Source organism: Antechinus flavipes, chromosome 2, assembly GCF_016432865.1.
Source record: "Antechinus flavipes isolate AdamAnt ecotype Samford, QLD, Australia chromosome 2, AdamAnt_v2, whole genome shotgun sequence".
NCBI lineage: Eukaryota > Metazoa > Chordata > Mammalia > Dasyuromorphia > Dasyuridae > Antechinus > Antechinus flavipes.
The window spans coordinates 444,123,473-444,144,207 of NC_067399.1; the positions used below are offsets into that span (position 1 = coordinate 444,123,473).

The 20,735-nt window shown below is 34.5% G+C and overlaps 1 protein-coding gene across 9 annotated transcripts in view; it reads left to right on the forward strand.

Moving 5' to 3' along the window:
• CHD6 (chromodomain helicase DNA binding protein 6) overlaps window positions 1–20,735 on the forward strand; it is a 168,774-nt gene that overhangs the window by 101,331 nt on the left and 46,708 nt on the right. For all 9 annotated transcript variants that reach the window (XM_051979283.1, XM_051979281.1, XM_051979289.1 and 6 more), the window contains 6 exons: window positions 3,035–3,230; window positions 9,033–9,197; window positions 14,344–14,523; window positions 15,639–15,749; window positions 18,931–19,133; window positions 19,976–20,175. In XM_051979283.1, coding sequence (XP_051835243.1) covers window positions 3,035–3,230; window positions 9,033–9,197; window positions 14,344–14,523; window positions 15,639–15,749; window positions 18,931–19,133; window positions 19,976–20,175 — 1,055 coding nt within the window. The remainder of the gene's footprint in view (window positions 1–3,034; window positions 3,231–9,032; window positions 9,198–14,343; window positions 14,524–15,638; window positions 15,750–18,930; window positions 19,134–19,975; window positions 20,176–20,735) is intronic.

The window sequence follows — 20,735 nt, forward strand, 5'->3', positions numbered from 1 at the left end:
TCTAGAAGTTGGGATGGGGTGGAAAAATAGAAAACATTTTATTGGCTCTAAAAAACTTCAAAGAGATAATTGGAGGAATGATTCCACTCAGTCAAGCCATATGAGGTTTTAATACAAAACCCCTTTCATACTGAACCAGGAAAAAAAAATCAAGAGAGTATGAACCTGTTGGAATCTTTACAAACTGCTAACTAATTAGAGTTGATCTGATCTTACAAGAAGATGTTTTGGGCCAGAACCTGAAACAAGGTACTAAGTAGAACTAATTAATACAAGGCTTGTGTTCACACCTTTACTCATTGGAGTTCACAAGTATGGAAGTTTCACAAAGTAAACTTTGTAACTTTGTGAGTTCACACCTCCCTTGAAGCTCTTTGGGCCAGAGAGCACTATGGGAGAAAACCCATAATCCCATTCTCTCAGAAGACTCAGATATAAGGCCAATGAAGAGAGAATATATTCCACTTGGCTGGCTGGTCGCAGAAGAGAGTTCAGCTAGATTGGAGAGGAGCTCTCTGGTGCAGACACAGAGCACTTTGGGAGATTTCAGCGGAATTATGCCAGAAGCCCTCTCTCCGAGGCAAGAGAGATCTATTCCAGAATATTTTCCACTTGGCTGGCTGGTGGCAGAAGAATAGTTTTCAGAGGATAAAGCTACGAGTGGAGTTCAGTGGACAACCAGATCCATCTTCATCTCACACCACTGTGGTTGGTGGCTGGGCTCCTGCACTTCCCCCACTGAGACCAAGCTGGTCTGAAAGACTCACCAGAAAGCTAGCTGAGCCCCAAGTGAAGGAGACAAGATTCATTCCATCTTTGTGCTGGCTGGAGGCTGAAGAAAGCAGAGGCAGAGGCTAAAGGACAGAACCTTTGGAAGCTCTTGGAACCAAGCAGAGAGATAGGCCTCTAAGCTAACCGAGCTATATTGGAGATAAAAAAAGATCTGAACTTTTATCACCTGGCTGCATTTGGGAACAAGATCACAACATAAACCCTTTCCCCTACCCAATCCCCCTTCTTCCTCCCTCCCCCCCAAAAAAAACCCCAGAAACTAATAGAACTTGGTAATAACCAAAATTCTAAAGAACTTTCCATCAACCAAGTTAACATAATTTTTGATATTCTCTAAGCAAAAATAGCCCATTCTTACTAAGCATGCTTATAAAACTTAAACTTTAATTCCCTTTATAACAATTTATCTTTGTGAATCAACATTCTCAGTCCTTTTTTTAATCAAATCCAAAGTAAGAAACAAACTAGAAGCTGAACATAATGTGTAGAAATCACTTTCAAAATCCATACCCAGAATAAAATTGTTGATGAGAAACAGAATCAAGAGTCTTACAGATTTATTTGGTATGTACATGCATAGTAAACTCTAGAATTTATTTCTTTGCATATTTAAATAGGAAGTATTACTCTTGATTCTAAGGAAGGTTTACTGAAAGTTATAAGATGAAGGAACCAAAAAAGGTTGGGAACTCTTGAGAGAGAATGTAGTGTCCCTATCAGCCTCTTTTGTAATCATCAAAATCTTAAATGTACTCTCTATATCTTTCTCAAGCAAGGCAAAGCAGATATCCCTTTTGTTAACATTCATAAATTAATCAACATCCTTTGAAATATAGTTGCTTAGCCATCCAGTAATTGATAAAATCAAAAATTTAAGATCTGTTTTAACAGAATGGAATGTCTGGCACATGATTAGATAGTGTCCTTTGTCATCATCATTTTTGACCAAGTTAAAATATGTTCCTTTAGCAATTATACTTGGGTCTCCTAATCATTTTCCTTACCCAGTTCATTGCACTTTTCCCTCTGGGACATAGATTTTTGTACAGGCATAACTTACTGACATCTAGTACTGTTTTCACAAAGGTTCTTTGAGATCTATCTATTTGGAACAAGATATATAAACCCTTCCATTTTGGTTTCTATTCATGAATTCTTTTCTTCATCATTTTGTGCTAAAATTATTCTTTTACTTTGTGTTATCCATATTCTGGACAATGGAAACCTCTTGGAAGTCATCTGTGTTAATCCTGTCTTTGTTGATATTTTTGCCAAAGTTGTATTGAGAATTACTTTCACTATTGATGTTTCCATGTCATACCTGATGACTTCCTGGTACCCATTTCTCAAGTTTAGTGTTTTAAGTTTACATTGATTCCTTTCCAGTTTGATTAACAAACTCATTAATATTCAAAATATAATTTGGATTATTTTTTGCTAAACACAATATCCCACTACAGTCCACCCTTTTTCTACATTGGTATGTGTCTTGTCACTTTTCTGCCTCTCCACACAGCCTTAGAAGATCATCTAATCATATGTCTTCAAAATTTTGCTTTTACTCAAAGAATTTGTCATCATTTGAAGACTATAAGATTTTAGTATATACTTTGTTCTCACATTATAAAGTATCTTAGAGTAAACAGGCAAACTTGATAATGACCTGCTCAGCTTAAACTACATAGCAAAGCATTTGAGTAGATCTTGAGTAAGATCCTGATGAGATTATCATTTTCAAGCTACCATAAAAGGCGTAAGGTTTTGTTTAATTATTTAAATTTTTTTGACTGAATTTTTTTGCTTAATATTGAAAGTAGTTTCCTGAGACTTTTGCTGCCTGAGCCTTATGATCAGATTTAATCACATTTTACTTTCCCTTTAAAGAAAAATTAAACTGACAATTGTGTAAAGTTAAACCATTGAATATATTTGGAGTTGACTTTGTAAAGATTTATAAAGGAGATAAATATTGCTCCATTTCTTTTTTACCTGCCCTTTTCAAATTTTGATGCTTATGTTACTTAATAACTGATGTATTAGACAAAAATATTATTTCCCAGTGTAATAGTAATAACATTTTGCCGAAGAAAAAAATTCCTTTTTGACCATTGTACTATGGTATGCATATAGAAGTATGAAATTTAAAGTCTTAGCCGAATAAATTTCCTATGTTTTAACTATTCTCCCTTTAAAATGTGCTCATTTTGATGCCTGAACTGTTGCTCTTTTGGGGTACTTCCAGATATACATATGAACGGATTGATGGCCGAGTACGAGGAAACCTGCGCCAAGCCGCTATTGATCGTTTCTGTAAGCCAGACTCAGATCGCTTTGTCTTTCTCCTGTGTACCCGAGCTGGAGGCCTTGGTATCAATCTCACTGCTGCTGATACATGCATCATTTTTGATTCAGATTGGAACCCACAAAATGATTTGCAGGTAACTATATCAACTATAAGGTTGATAAATATTCGATATGATAACTACTCGAATTCTTAAAATTAATATTATAGTGCAAATTCATGCTAGAAAAGGATATTTTTGTCCAGCATTGTAGTATGCACTAAATATCTAGGTCAGTGATTTCTGTTAGATAGGATAACTTAAGAAGATAACATTAACTCTTCCAACTAAATAGGATTCATAACTGCCTACATAGAATTGCAATATTAGCTCAGATTGAGGTTATTTTTAAAAACCCATGATTTTATTGATGTGGCTATTCTTTCATCAGCACAAATTCCAACATTTCCATAGATGATATGATAAGGGCTGCAGTTGGAATCAGGATGACAAGTTCAGATACTACTTCAGACACTTAGTAGTGTTATGGCTCTTAACCCCTAGCTACTCAGTTTCCTTATCTATAAAAATGGATATGATGCTAACATTACCCCATAATTACTGTAAAAATCAAATAAGTTGACATAAAGTGTTGGGTTTTTTTTTTTCAAATTAAAGTGCTATAGAAATATGAAGCACTAGTAGCTATCATCATTATTTAAGTAATTTTAGATGACTATTCCATAACCATGATCAAAAAAATTTATCAGCTGCTGGCCAATTTTCTGATAAAACTTTTAAAGCTTAACTAGTATGTTTGGACAAGAGACAGTTTTTCATCAGGTATATGTTCAAAGCCATTCTCAGCTGAGAAGAGCTATTAGAGCTCTTCTGGAAGAGCCTTTCTAAGAATCCAGGATTTACCTCCATGCCACAATGCATTGGAGTAGAACTTTGGACAAATTAGTTAAACCTTATTCCAAAAATATCTGTTGAGGATCAGTTGATGTTTGGGTCAAAGTTAAGTTTTTCTTGGAAGCACTCAGGGTTTTAAATTTGGTATTCACATCCCTCTATTCTTCCAATACCTACACCATTCAAATAAATTAGTGGAACAAATCACTGCTGCCTTCTGGATGCTATTTTTAAAATAAATTTATTAATTCCTTTTGTTTTTACAGTCATGCCCATCCACCATAATTACTACATAAATCTGTTATAATAGACAAAAACAATTTTACAAAATTATCAGAATGACTGCTCCAACAGGATGTACACATAACTCTCAAGCTTTAGTTCCCTACCTCCTTTTGATATGAAGGAATAATTTCCTCTTCTTTTCTCCAGGGCCAAAATGAGTCATTTTGCTTGTTTTTGTTATCATATATTGTTTTCTTCTGATTTTACTTACTCTTACTCTACTTACTTTATTTTGCTTACTCTAAATGAGCAATATTGTAAAGTGGATAAAGAATTGGCCTTAGCGTTTAGAAGACTTCTATTCAAATCCTATCCTTGACACATAAAATAACTTGACCTTTTAGTGATAAAGTTTCAGAGAACATGTCAATACAGTTTACACATTTGCAAAGTTCCTTTACCAATGAAATCATAGATTCAATCACTAACCTTATCCTACTTTATTCTGGGTCACTTCATACAAGGCTTCTCATGTTTCATACCACATTTCTTAGTTTATTTCATACCACAATTTGTTCAGCCTGTCAATAAGTACCCACTTTGTTTTCAGTTTTTAACTACTACAGAAAGTGCTACCAGGAATATCTTGTTATATATGGGGTCTGTTTTTTCCATTCTTAGTATATAAGACCATAGTAAGTAGTAGGATTGCTATGTCAACAATGTAGTGACTTATCTCACATAATTCCAAATTGTTTTTCAGAATAGGAAGCCCAGTGAAAAGTTCCATTAAATGTGTGGTAATGTGCCTTTGTTCTCCTTGCCTATAAACTATTCTATTTTCATCTTTTGTTGTCTTTGCCAATTCACTGGATAAAATCTGATTTCTGTTCATTTCTCTAGTTATTAGTGATATAAAAGAGTCTTGCATAGGGTATTGATAATTCTTTTAATTTTTGCCCACTTTTACTCACTCTGTTGGGGAATGTTTCTTAATGATTTTAAACTATTTTGAGGGATAAATTGATTTGGAGAATAATAGATGGTCTTGAATCTAATGTATTTCATAGTCGTTTTGTTTCTTTTAATCAGATCTTTGCATTAATAGAATGCTGTAATCTTTACCATATATTCACAATTTACTTACATACTATAATAACTGATTCATTAGGTCTGAGTCATCATTTCAAACACTGGTTTCATTGGATTATAGATATATGGAAATTCTCATAAAATACTAGCTCTTAAGAGAATTTACAGTACAAGTCAATTTAGAAAATCAAATGAACAGAACAGAAGCTACATCTAAATGTATCTCAAAATAGTACATAATTATAAGTGAATGGCATCAATAATAAATGTCATAGAATTTCAGAAGAGGGAGAGATTACTCTAGTCTGTAGAGAATCTAGAAAGTTTCATAATATGAATAGACATTTGAGCTAGCTCTTGAAAGATAGGGTGATTTGGATTGGTGGTATTCATGGAAGTTAGCATTTGAAGGTCGAAATAAAGGTGTAAATAAGCAAAAACATGGAGGTAAGAAAATATTAAGACAATATGAGAAATATTGAGAAGTCTAATTTGGTTTAGTCATAAAGATGAGTTATTAAGAGTGGTAAGGTGGCCTATGGCTAGATTGTAGAGGGATTTGAATTATCCTTTTGGTGAGGGTTCCCAACCTTTTACAGGAAGGAACTGCTTCATTTCCTTAAAACTTTAAGATCACAGCATTAGGTTTGAAGGGAAGGGATTGGATAAAGTTATACAAAGAAAGTTCAGACAGCATTAACAAGTCAGGAATACTTTTTATAAGTATCATTCCCTTCCTTACAGAAAAGTCCAATAAACCTTATAGGGAAGATACTTTAGAGGTTACTGGGGAGGAAAGCAGCATTAGTAGTGTCTACCAACTTAGAGCTTTTTTAGAAAAAGCTTGGAGATGCACAAGAATGTAGTATTACAAAAAGTATTCGAGATGATTAACCTATAGCCTGCTTTCTTGATTGGTAAGTGCATGCCAGGGATCAACATTTCTTGAAGGGCCCCAGATGTGCTCACTTCACTATCCATTCGACTTACTCTCCAGATTAGACTTTATTAGCATCCTTGCCCAGTGACAGTTAACTTCACTTTGGGGTCTGCTCTACTAACTGGTGACTCTCCTTATTTTTTCCCATTTGCCTAACTGCTTGCTTTCCAACTCCATTTTATGTTTTGTCTTTCCCTGTTATATAGAATGTAAACTCTTTGAGAAAACAAATTATCTTTTCTTGTATTATCTCTAGCAGTTGATATAATGCCTAGCTTATAGTAAGTGCTTAATAAATACTTTATTTTAGAATTTCTCTCTAGAACATCTCACTGTTAATATACCTGGCTAGGCCACCTGTGAGTAGGATGAAGAGGGAGTATGATAGGGCAAGCATAGTATTGGTTGTTGGTAATAAGAAATGAGATTATATAGAAAATTTTTCAGCTAAAGAGTAACATGATCAGAAGAGTATTTTAGGAAGATTATTTTAACAGTAGGAAAGATTAGAGAAGGGGGGAAAACTAAAGGAAACAAACTGTCCAATGAGGTAATCAGGTTGTGTCATGAAGGAAATAATGAAACACCTGATAGAGGGAATTAAAAAATCATTGGAACTTAGAAAGGGGTTAAAATATAACAACAAGATTTTAAGCCTAAGTAAATGAAAGAATGATAATACCACTATCAGATAAAGGGTATTTGAAAAGGAAAATGGAACAAAGGAGCACAGCAGGATAATTTTCATTTTAGACAATTAATTGAAGTTGTGGCAGGATAGTCAAGTAGAAATGTATCAAAGCAAGATGGAGTTGTGGGTCTAGAATTGGGGAGAAAGTCAGGATTTGAAATTTAAGTTTTGGTTGTCTTCCCAAATACTTGACTTTTTAAGAAAGTAAAGAAGTTTAAGTATTAGGTATTAAAGAAGTTGTTGAGTGAAATTCTAAGCCTTAAACATTGGAAGAATGTTAATTTTTTAAGTAGTTTGGGAAGATTGTGCCTGGTGGTCTCTTCGTCATATAAAATCATTGTCTCAGAATTTTGGAGTTGGTCAGGGCCTTAAAAGTTAATCTTGTTATGCACAAAGAGAAGTGATAATTTCCTGTTTGAAAATAAATTTTTTTTGTTCTGCTTATAGAAATTGTTTTAGTTATTCAACATTAACCAAAGATAGAATAATGAAGCTGTTCAATCATATTGTTGTCAGTGACAGAAGAGAACACTAGATTAATCAGGGACTCAATAGCTCTAGATACAGCTTTGTTTTCAGGACCCTAAGGATGCAAATCCAAAAGAATCAAAAAGACACAAAGGCTTTAATGTAACCAAAGTAGTTTCTAATTTTACTCTGAACAAGAACAGCCTTGGGAAATCTTAAGAATTATGTGTGGCAGTTTGCAAAGCGCATTATATTCACATTGGCGTATTCTGTCGTCTAAACAATCATATAAGATAAATAAAGCAAAAACTTTGGACATCTGGGTAGCACAGTAGTTAAAGTGCTGGGCCTGAAGTCAGCAAAACCTGAGTTCAAATCCAGCCTCAGATGCTTACTAACTGTGATCCTGGGCAAGTCACCTTTTTGACTCAGTTTCTTTATCTGTAAAATGAGCTATAGAAGGAAATTGCAAACTATTCCAGTATCTCTGTTGATAAAAACCCCCAATAATGGGGACAAGACTGAGTAAAAACAAACCAAAAAAAAAAATGTGTAAATAACATATGACAATTAGTCTCATTGTTTTACAAACATATCTTGGTTTTAATCAAAAATTATGTTACTCAGTATAACCACTCACCTTTTTTTAAATATCTGTCTCTGATTGACTTTTGAACAGATTACTTTCAAATGATGATGATTTCCTACCTTTTAGCAAATTTCTAAGAACATGCCTCAGTCCCTAAAAAAATTGCCAACCACAAAGGAATTCCCAAAAATATTTTTGGAGTAGCAACATTGTTAGAATAAGGATTTACTTAAAGAGTTCAGTTTTAATTTAGTTGCCTACAGTGATTTTTTTTAAAGGCATATTCTTCTATATTAAATAACTTCTTTTAGTGGAAAATACTGCTTCTGCCTGTTAAATCAATAAACATTTTATTAAACACCTACTATATGCTGAGTTCTGGGGATAGAATGCCAAAAAGAAAACCATCTCTGCCTTCAGGAAACTTGCAATCTCTCAGGGAAAGTAAAATATACATGTAAAATAAATGCAAAATATATCAAGATAACAGAGTCAGCTGAGGCCCTAACAGCTAAAGGAGATCAGGAAAAGCCTCAACTTAAGCTTTGAAGGAAACTAGTATATTTCAAGCATGGGAAACAATCTACGATAGATAGGAAATAGGTAGGGGGAACATAAACTATAATGATTAAGGAAGAGCCAGGCTCCATTTGCCTGATCTTAGAGTATATAAGTAGAAGTACAGTAAGTTTGGAAAGGTGGGCTGCTCCCAGGCCATGAAGAGTTTTAAATGTCAAAGAGGAGTTATATTTTTCCTAGAGGCATAAGGGATCCTTTAGGGAGATGATCAACATGGATTATGCCTGAGCTTTAGGAATAATATTGGCAGGTATGTGGAGGAGAGATAAAGAAGAAAGATCTATTAGGAAGCTATAGTTTAGGTGAATAGGAGGAGGGCCAGAACCAGAAAGTGTCTTCATGTGAGTTGAAAAAAAATGGGCCAGATATAAGAAGTGTTGTAGAGGTAAAAAGCTGCAAGACTTTACAATTCATCAGATAAGGGAGTTAATTTGTTCTTTGGCCTTCTTATTCCACTAGGCTCAAGCTCGCTGTCACCGAATAGGTCAAAGCAAGGCTGTCAAGGTCTATCGTCTCATTACTCGAAATTCCTATGAACGAGAAATGTTTGACAAAGCCAGTCTGAAGTTGGGGCTGGACAAAGCTGTCCTGCAGGATATTAATCGGAAAGGAAGCACAAATGGGGTGAGTATAACTAACATATGCTTTCTGACTGTCTTTCCTATAGCTGCTCTATTACAGAGTAATTTATGGATTTTTCTTGCCTATAATCAGGATCTCAGTAACCCTTGTTCCAGGCAAGTATTCACTTTGCATCATCTACATCTCTCAGGTTAAGGTGATAGGAAAAGATAATGATAAATATTGGAGGAGATGTGGGAAAACTGGAACACTAATGTATTGTTGCTAGAGTTGTGAACTGATCCAACCATTCTGGAGAGCAATTTGGAATTATGCCCAAAGGGCTTTAAAAATGTCTATACCCTTTGATCCGTCAGTGTCTCTACCAAATCTGTATTTCATAGAGATCATAAAAAAGGGAAAAAGATCCACCTGTGCAAAAAAATTGTAGCAGCCCTTTTTGAAGTGGCAAGGAACTGGAAACTGAGTGGATGCCCATCACTTGTGGAATGGCTAAATAAGCTATGGTATACGAATGTTATGGAATATTATCGTTCTATGAGAAATGATCAGCAGGATGATTTCAGAAAGGCTTGGAGAGACTTACATGTATGATGCTGACTGAAGTGAACAGAACTAAGAGAACATTGCATACAGCAACAATAAAATTATGTGATGATCAACTCTTATGGACTTGGCTCTTTTAAACAGTGGGATGATTCAGGCCAATTCCAGTAGACTTGTGATGGAAAGAGTCATCTGCCCCCAGAGAGAGGACTGTGGGGACTGAGTATGGATCACAAGCTAGCATTTTCACTTTTTTGTTGTTTGCTTGTTTTTATTTTTCTTTCTTATTTTTTCCCTTTTTGATCTGATTTTTCTTGTACAGCATGATAAATATGAAAATGTTTGGAAGAATTGCACATGTATGTTTAACCTGTTTTGGATACTTGTTATCTAGGGGAAGAGGTGTGGAAGGAAAGAGGGAGAAATTTTGGAACACAAGGTTTTGCAACGGTGAATGTTGAAAACTATATTTGCATGTGTTTTGAAAATAAAAACTATTATTAAAAAAATTTTAAACTCAACTTGGGGGATAATTAAAGCTTATTTGGCTGCATTTTGTAAATGAAGAAAATCAAGGCCAGAAGTTTACATAATGGGATTAAATTTTGTGATAAACAATTAAAAAGCACTTTAACTTATTCAGGGATGTGTTAGTGTCTTAATAAAAGTTAGTGAGCACAGTGCTCCTTCTAACCTAGGAGCAGAGATCCACTTTAACATAGAGCTAAAAGTCAAGAAAATATGCTAGGGAAATAAGGGGGATGAGGGGGAAAGAAGATCAAAACAACTCAGTAAAAGACAACAAAGTCAAAACTGCCACATCCAAAGCCTCAAAGAAAAATGTAACTTGATCTCTTGCCTAAAAGGAATTCCTTGAACTCAAAAAGGATTTGAAAAATCAAATAAGAAAGGTGAAGGTTAAAGTAGAAAAAGAAATGAGAGTGATGCAAGAAAATCATTGGAAAAAAGAATAAAAAAAACTTTGTAAAAGAAGCATTAAAAAAAATACTGAAGAAAACAATATCCTAAAAATTAGAGTAGGCCAAATGGTAAAAGATATGTAAAAATTTACTGAGGACTCCTTAAAAAATAGAATTGACTAAGTAGAAAAAGAAGTATTCACTCAAGAAAATAATTATTTAAAATTAGAATTTAATAGGAGGAAACTAATGACTCCATGATTCATCAAGAAACAAAATCAAAAGAATGAAAAAAAATAGAGAAAAAAAAAATGTGAACTGCCTATTAGAAAAACAACTGACCTGGAAAATAGATCAGTCGAGATAATTTAAGAATTATTAGGCTGAAAACCATGATCAAAAAGAACCCAAACATCTTTCAAGAAGTTATTAAGGAAAACCACTCTGATATTCTAGAAACAGTAAAATAGAAATGGAAAGAATTTACTGATCACCTCCTGAAAGAAATCCTAAAATGAGAACTCCCAGGAATATCATATCCAAATTCCAAAGCTCTCAGATCAAGGAGAAAATATTGCCCGCAGACAAGAAAAAACAAAACAAAGCAAAACAATTCAAATACCACAGAGCTACAGTCAGGATAACATAAGATTTAGTAGCTTATGTATTAAAAGATCAGAGAGCTTGTAATATGATATTTCAGAGGGCAAAGAAACTAGGACTATAATCAAGAATCATCTACCCAGCAAGACCAAGTATAATCCTTCAGGGGAAAAGATAGATATTTAATTAAATAGAAAATTCCAAATGTTCCTAATGAAAAAACAAGAGCTGAATGAAAACTTTCATTTTCAGATATAATACTTTAGAAGCATAAAAAAAGTAAATGGGAAAGAGAAATCATAAGGGATTCAATAAAATTAAGCTGTTTAGACCCATACATGGAAAGATGATGCTAGTAATTCCTAAGAACTTTCTCATTATTAGGGCAGTTAGAAGTATACACTGACAGAGGGTGTGAGTTGATATGATGAGATGGTTTCTAAAAAAATTAAATTAAGAGGAAAGAAAGAGGACTATAGTGAAAGAAAAGTGGAGAGGTAGAACGGAGTAAATTTTCTCATGTAAAAGAAGAGCTTTTACAGTGGAGTGGAACATGGGGAGAAATTTATATTACCTTATAGGAAAACAAGAAGAGAAGGGACTAGGAGGAAGTGTAGTTAGTAGAAAAGAGAATAGATTGAAGGAAGTGATAGAAGCAAAAGATTTCTAGGTTTGGGTGTCCCCCCCCCCCCCCCCCCCGAGAGCATTCTGCTCCTCATTTCCTGTAGAACAATAACATTGCATCATAAACACACCACAATTTATTGATCCATTTCCCAATTGTTGGGCATCCCCTCAATTTTAGTTTTCCAAGGGTTTTGTGGGAGGAGAGTGGAGTTTCTTTTACAATATGATAATACGTAAATAAGTTTTGTGATCCTACATGTGCAATTTATGTATCAGATTACTTAATTTCTCTGTGAATGGGAAGAAGAAGAAAAAAAGAGACAATTTGGAACTCAAAATTTTAAAAAACAAATGTTTAAAAATATTAAATTTTTTTGGTATATTATGCACAGATATTTTCAATATTCACCTTTGCAAGGTTACAGATTTTGTCTCTGTCCTCTGTCTTTCTCCCTCCCCAAGACAGCAAACAGTCTTCTATAGGTCAAACTTGTGCAGTTCTTCTAAAGATATTTCCATATTCTTCATACTGAGAAAAAAAGTAAAACATTTAAAAGGGGGAGGAGAAGACAGTTAAAAAAAAAAGAAGAAGAAGAAAATGCTGTGTATGCTTTAATCCACATTCAGTCTTCATAGTTCTTTCTCTAGATGTGGATGTTACTTTCTATCACAAGGCTATTGTAATTGCCTTGAATCACCTCATTATTGAAAGGAGCCAAATCCATCACAGTTGATGATCTCACATTCTTGTTATTATGTACAATGTTCTCTTGGTTCTGTTCACTTCACTCAGCATCAGTACATGTAAGTCTTCCCAAGCTGAAATTAGCCTTCTCATCATTTATAGAGCAATAATATTCCATTGCATTCATAAACCATAACTTTTTCAGCCAGTTCCTTAGCACTACAAAAAGGGCTGCTACAAACATTTTTGCACATGTGGGTCTTTTTCCTCTTTTATGATCTTTTTGGGCTCCAAACTCATAAAGACACTGCTGGACACGCTTTGATAACCCTTTGGGCATAGTTTTAAATCCAGAATGGTTGGATCAGTTCACAATTCCACCAGCAATGCAGTAGTGTCCCAGTTTTTCCACATCCCCTCCAACATTTGTCATTATCTTTTCCTGTCATCTTAGCCAATGTGAGAGATATCAAATGGTATTTAAGAATTAATTTAATTTGCATTTCTTTAATCAATAGTGTTTTGGAGTATAAAATACTAAATTTTAAAAAAAGAAAGAACAGCTTAAGTAACTTGTCAGTTCTCATGACTAGCTTCCCAATATAACAAAATAATATGAAGAAAGAAAAAACCTAAACAATTTGAATGTTTAAAAAAAACACAAAACCTTGGTCCCTGGAATTTTAACTTGTGGATGTTGTGAGAAATAGGCAACTAAAATGTCTTTGAAATAAGATAGAATGGTGTTTTAAGTTAAAATTTTCAAATGCTTCTGTGTCTTATTACTCTAGTAAGTGATGAGTACATCAAATCATCAACTCAGTTTTAGTCTGTGATAATTGATGCAAAGAAAATCACATTCTTATCAGGAAATTCTTTCTGTATTTAACTTGGACAACTAATTGAGGTAATCATATGTTGGCACTATCTAGCATTCATTAATCAGACACTTATTAACTACCTGGCATTCAAGAAGACCGAATATTTAAAAAACAAACATATTCTGTTCTCATGAGAGCTTAGAAGACCAGGAGGGTGAACAAAATAGAATTACTAATAGCAACTTTATAAAATAGAATATAGTAAAGGCACAAGATGAACAAAAAAAAAAGTGCTAAAATAATGAGAATAATTTAACAAAGGAGAGCTCTTATTATACAAAAATTGACTTTGTTTCTGATATTTAATCTTTCTAATCTACAATTTCCTCATCTAAACCTCAGATGAAAAGGTTTACTCAGGAACCTTTAAGATCCCTTCCCAGCTCTATTCTATATAGGTTATATGAGTGCAGTTGTGTAAAACATATTTCCATAATAATGTTAGGAAAGAAAACTTCTCTAGAAGTAGGTAACATTTTTTCATCATGAATCCTTCAAAATTGTCTTGGATCATTGAATTACTGAGAATAGCTAAGTCATTCCTACTTTACCATCATATAATATTTCTGTTACTGTGTACAATATTGTCTTGATTATGCTCACTTCACTTTGCATCATTTTCATGTAGTTTTTTTCCATTCGGACATTTTTTAAGGATTTTGTCAAACTGAAGAAACCAAAATGCCAATTCTGCACTTTCAGAAATGTATGTGTGAATTTTCTTTTGTTTTAGTAATTTGTGATATTTGGCAACAATACAGATTTGCTAAATCCTGGGACATGGTGTCATGCTCAGAATTTGTATACATTACATATTCATAGTACAACTGATTGTCAATGCAGTGTAAACACTTATTTCCTTGAAAACTTTTTTTTCTTTTCATTTTGGCAAATGCTGCTTCTTCTTCTTTTTTTTTTTTTTTAAGGTACAGCAGCTCACAAAAATGGAGGTAGAAGATTTACTTCGGAAAGGAGCTTATGGAGCCTTAATGGATGAAGAAGATGAAGGTTCCAAATTTTGTGAAGAAGACATAGATCAGATCCTACAAAGAAGGACCCATACTATCACCATCCAATCTGAAGGAAAGGGATCTACCTTTGCCAAGGTACAGGGCTTTGTTTCTAATCACCTAATTCCTTTCCTGTTCACTTGCTACTAGTCTTCTTTGTCTCAGGCACAAATTTTTGTGGACAATTGAGTTCTAAAAAATAATAAAGGTTCATATTGTGTGTGTTTATCTGTATTTTTAATTCTGTAGGAATAGAGATTTTGCCTGAATTGATGATAGTAATAACATGATAATAATTTATATTTATAAAGTTCTTTACATAGATTGTTTCATTTGCTTATCACAGCATTCCCTGTGAGGCAGGTATTAAGTTCCTCATTTTAAAGATAAAGAACTAGACTTAGCAATATTAACTGACTTGCTCACCTACTACCTAGTAAGTCACAGCAACCAGACTTGAAACCAGATTCTTTGATTCAGTATTCTGTGCTCCTTATGCTGTGGCAGCATGACTACTCAGCTTTGTGTCGCTGCCTAAATCCCCATTTTTCTGCAACCCAAAAGAAAGAGGCCTTTCCTCTTACAGTATTATAATTTTTATTTTTTATCAGGATAGCTTATGCTTTAATTTATAAGTAGAATGATAGTAATAATGCTTTTCAATAATAAGATAAAGGTCAAAGAGTGCTTCTTTAGAATCAAACTTTTACAAAATTGCTATCTCTCTTTTGGGGGATAGCAAGGTGACTTAGTGGATAGAGTGCTGGACCTGAAGTCAGGAAGACTTAACTTACTGAGTTCAAATGTGATCTCAGAGACTGATGATCCTGAGCAAGTTACTTAACCTTTTTGCCTCAGATCCTTTTCTGTTTAAAATGAGCTAGAGAAAGAAATGAATCTCCCTTCTAGTACCTACCCCCCCAAAAAAAAAAAAATTTGGTTCTGAAGAGTCAGATATGACTGAATAATGTTCCTTTTTCCTATTTGAAGAGATATGGGTTGAGCTTGAACTTTAAAAATTGAGTTATTACTATTCAGTGAGCCTATGGATCAAAATGAAGCCATTTCATTCTGGCTTTTAATAAATGAATATGCTTAACTGTGATATTCTTTTGAAAGTTTTGATTTTGAATATGTGAAGTAATTTGAGTATATTACTAGTTCATGCTGTTTGACAACAATTTATTGATTGACTTTTACTTTCTTTACAGGCTAGCTTTGTGGCTTCAGGGAATAGGACTGACATTTCCTTAGATGACCCCAACTTTTGGCAGAAATGGGCTAAAATAGCTGAACTGGATACTGATGCAAAGAATGAGAAGGTAGAGGATCAAATATATTTTGGTTTATATTTGTTTATTTCTGTATTATCTGAACAAAACATCAGGACAAAAGCATACCCACAATTCAGGTTATACTGGGAAGTTCAAATCTGAATTTTGGTGCCAAAAGAGGACTTTAGTGATCATGTGATCCATACTTCTCTCCAGACACATTCTAATATCTTTTCTTTTAATTGGTATCTTGTATCTCATTTTTTAAAGTTTATATTATAAATTCACTTTTTAAAGTTTGCATTTTTAATACAGTTTCATTATCAATTTTTTAAAGTTAAGTTGAAGTTTTAGGTCAATTTATTTGATGAATAAAAATGGCCTTTACATTTGAATATTTAATAAATATCACCCTTTTAAAAAAAAAACACAGGTATGTATACCCTAAAGAATTGCTATGCATATGCACATTATGGATGAAGAAATTAAGTCCTAGAGAAGCTAAATGACTTGCTCTAGATCATATCATCTCCTGTTTGCCAGCTCAATGTTCTTTTCATTTTATCACCACAATGTGTCCTACCTAGATACAAATATAATGAAAGTATTACTAAAAATTCCAATGTGGCAGCAGAGCTGCCCCATCTTTTTCTCATACTTCTTTCTCCTCCTTTTTGGGATTCCTGAACTGTGAAAAAGATTAAAGAGATTAGTTAAAATGTATTCCCTGTTTCTGAATGTTCATTCTTGTGATAAAGAGCTGAATTTCTTGAAATGGAAAAAACACAAAAAAAAACCACTTCACCATTCATGAGCTTAAAGCTTTAGGATTTGAAGTGATCTAGGACGCCATCTAATCTAGTTCATTGTCTTCATTTTGCAAATGAGGAATCAAAGATCTAGAGGCACTGTGACTTGTCTGAGTTCGCAGAGAGGCAGTAAATAGCAGGGCTGGGATTTGAATTTATATAGTTCATGGTTTTTTATGGTGCTCTGCTGTTTTTGTGTAATGTGCCAGTAGAAACACATAAGCATCCAACAATTAGCACCCCTCTGAATATATCTGCTTTTAGGGGGTATATCAAAAAAACATGAGGTTTGTTTTGTTTTGGTTTGTTTTGGGTGTTTTTTTTTTGTTTTTTTTTTTGTTTTTTTTTTTTTATCATTTAGACCTGTGGTAGAAGTTTCCCAAGAACCACATTCAGATGTATAGCAAGGTTGGCAAAGATATATTTTCAATATAATTTCTATGATGTGCAATTTTATTATGCATAAATTGCATCTATTTTCAAATAATTTTCTATTTGAAGAATTTTATTGCTTCCTTTTATCTTATTACTTTTGAATTTTTTTCTCTTTTCTCACCTAATCACTGTTATCAAACTAAATTCTTCATTAGATCAGGAGACATTCAACAGTAGGGAAGTAAGACATAGGATTCCAGAGTTCAGAACAGAGCCTATGGAAAAAGAAAATGATCTCAGAAAGGCTTATGAATTATGATTAGGCTTCCTGTCCTAAATGACCTAGTAGATCACCTTCTGATGCTACTTTACACAGACTCTTACACAAGAGTTTTCATGATATAGAAAATTCTTCCAACTTTTTAAAGTATAACCAGTAATGAACATTTATTTCAAAGGCCCTAATTTAGTGAATATAATTATCATGATAATGATGTAGAAGAGAGTTAATTAGCATCGTAGAGTATTAGACAGTACCTCAGAGATCAACTAATCTAGCCCCACTCTCAGCTAAGACTTCCTTCTTTACAGCTTCCCAGAGAGAGAATCATCTAGTCTCTGCTTTAATACTTAGTGTGACAAAAAGTTCACTGCTAAATGTAGAGTAATGATTCAAGAATGAATTTTGGAAAAGGCACAAGAGGCAGTTTAGCCCTTTTCCCCAAAAAAATCTTTTTGGGTATGGGGTTTTATGGCTCTTTTCCCCTCATTTTATCAATTCACCTTAAAATAAATATTGTACAGAGACACACCTGCTTATTTCTTGAAATACCTTCTCTACATCCACAGCTAAAACCACTTTTTGAATACATGAGCAAACTTCCTCCCTCCACCCAACCACCAATAGTCATAGCCACCTGATCACAGGATCTCCAGCATTCTTTAAATCTAATTTCCCATTCTTAGGGAGTGTTTAATATAATTCAAAAACTATATTAAAGACTTTAAAATAAATAAAAGTAATTCACATTTGCTTTGAGATTTACAAAGTACTTTCCTCACAACAATCCCATGAAGCAGGCAAGTATAATTACTTTTTTTGCTAAGGGTGAAACTAAGTCTCAGAGGACTAGGCTCACACAGTTGGTAAGGATTTTCTGTGTTCTCCCCACTTTACTGGGTTTGTTGCCTCCTTACTAAAAAAAAATCCATTGTTTTACAGTCAGGTTCCTCTCTCTGACATAGGGGAGGAAAATGAACTATATGTCCTCAGTGACACAAAGCAAAACTTTTAGACCAATATAAATAGTTTTGTTGTCCATTTTTAAATAGATTTTAGCCAGTGAGACTAGCATGGAAGACATAATAGGAAGCTAGAAGGAAAACCTAATCAATAGGCAGTGGGGGCAGGAAAGCATACTGACTGACCTTGAGAAAAATGCCCTTTGAAGCTATATCAATGGATGAAATTCTGGGGCTAGAAAGGATATTTCTGTGAAAGGCTTTTTCTACAGTTCAATTATCTAAGGCATTGTCATTGGTAACAGGTAATGAATCAGGATGAGCAGGAAGTTTCTTAACAGATAACAGGACAACTGATGGCATCTCTAGAGTTCAGTTTGTTCATTGCATTCTGAGCTAAGTAATTGGGATTTACCACTGTGTTTCTCTTAGAAAGATCAGGTTGCCACTTTGGACCCCATGGGAAATTTATCTTTCCAAATCTCTAAGATTGGTTGCAACAACAGCAGATGACTATGGACAATACTATGAACTGGGGAACACACCTATTAAAAATAAAAAAAAGAAAGAAAGAAATTCACATAGTATTGTTAGGGAATGGCAAGCTTATTTTAAGAGAATTTCTCCAACTTTTCCTACTATGATAAGATTTATGCTTTGGGAGGCAGGCAGGCTCCCAGGGTTCTTGCCTGAGAATGACTCTTTTAGATGTAAAGAGGTTTGGGAAAGGATCGCTGCTGTGTGTGGATGAGAAAAAGAGAGAAGAGGTGTTCTCCCACAACAGCCCCTCTCTCTGTCTCTAGGAAAGCTTAGTGATCGACCGGCCCCGTGTGAGAAAGCAGACCAAACACTACAACTCCTTTGAGGAGGACGAGCTGATGGAATTTTCTGAGTTAGACAGTGACTCTGATGAAAGGCCCACCCGATCAAGGCGGCTAAACGAGAAAACCCGGCGCTACCTCCGGGCAGAATGCTTCCGGGTAGAGAAGAATCTGCTCATCTTCGGGTGGGTATCTGTTACACCTGCCTGTTCCTCTCTGTCACGCCAATCCTCCAAGGTTTATTGGAGATATCTTAACAGGTCCTATCAGCCCTGGTTTTGAGTTTTCTCTAAGTTCCCTGGTATTTTGTACATTGTCAGGGCACTGTAAAGGTAGCACAATTGTCTTTTACCTTCGAGTTCCCTTGGGAGGTTGTGAACCTCTCTCTCTCTCTCTCTCAAGAGTATTATTCACCATTTTATCTTCTTTCATTTTCACCTTTATAACTAGTTTACTACTTGGTTCTATTTTATTTTATTTTTCTATTTGCTTTTCACCCAAGAAGATAAAGTACCCCATGTGACGGTGCTAAAATTAAGGAAAAAATTCACCTGATCCCTTTGGCTAAGATAGAAAGAGAAAGCTTTGGCATTCATGTCTTCATGTAAGAATATAACACATTCTAGGTATTAGTTTTGACTCTGCTTTATTCACCTGGGTTCTTTATACTCATAACACTTTTTTAATGTCATTTGTGGGGATGTTGGAAAACTGGAGGCAAAGAGGGTAGCTATTAGGAAGGTTTTGTAATCATTTAAAACTGGTTGCTGGCTCCTCCTGTCTTGTGGTTCTGATGGTTTCATGTGAAATGCCTTATGTATTGAACATCTCAGTGATGTGCACCACACAATTGTTGGGACTGCTCAGGTCAGATTTAAAAAAACAGCAAAAGGAAGCTAAATAACCATAAGAAATTAGAAGTATTTTTGGTCATTCCTGGTCTGTGAAGGCTTCTCCCACCACACTGTGGCGCTGGAATTCTTGGTTTTTAATAGGTTATATAGCCTATGATGTTTTCATTGGACAGGTGGGGACGGTGGAAGGATATTTTGACTCATGGAAGATTCAAGTGGCATCTTAATGAAAAAGACATGGAGATGATCTGCCGGGCTCTTCTAGTATACTGTGTCAAACACTACAAGGGAGATGAGAAGATTAAGAGTTTCATATGGGATCTTATCACACCTACAAAAGATGGACAGAACCAGGCACTCCAGAATCACTCAGGTAAAAACCATCAGAGTTGTAGTATTTTGGCACAAAAGTTTCCTTTTAGTAGCTGCCTTTTCAAATGACCCACATTGTTTTGCAAGGTTTTGGCTTTCTCATTGTTAGCTAGTACTGCTCTGTAATTTGAACTATTTTAATAGCTAACTGTCATCTGTAGAATTTTGTCGATGTTCATTTAATCCTTCCTGTGAAGTTTACCTATCTCCCAAACTCGCACAGTAAAACTGAAAGGTTAACATAGTTCCTATTTTCTGAGTTTGTATTTTCTTAGGCTGACTCAATTCTCACTACTGCTGAGCTGTTTCTTTCCTCTTCTTCTCATCCTTTATCCTTCTCTCCCCTTTCTCTCTCCAAATTCTACCCATCCTCAAAGTCTATATCTACCAAGAAATTTGCTATTATAACTATATCTTTGCACTCATTGATGCCCTCTGTACTCCTAAAGCCTAATAAACCTCTCTCTGAACTCCTTTTGCACTTAGATATTGTCATGCACCTTAGCTCTTCATTTCTATTATATCTGCTTTCTGTGTATTTTGTTTCCCTAACTAGATTGA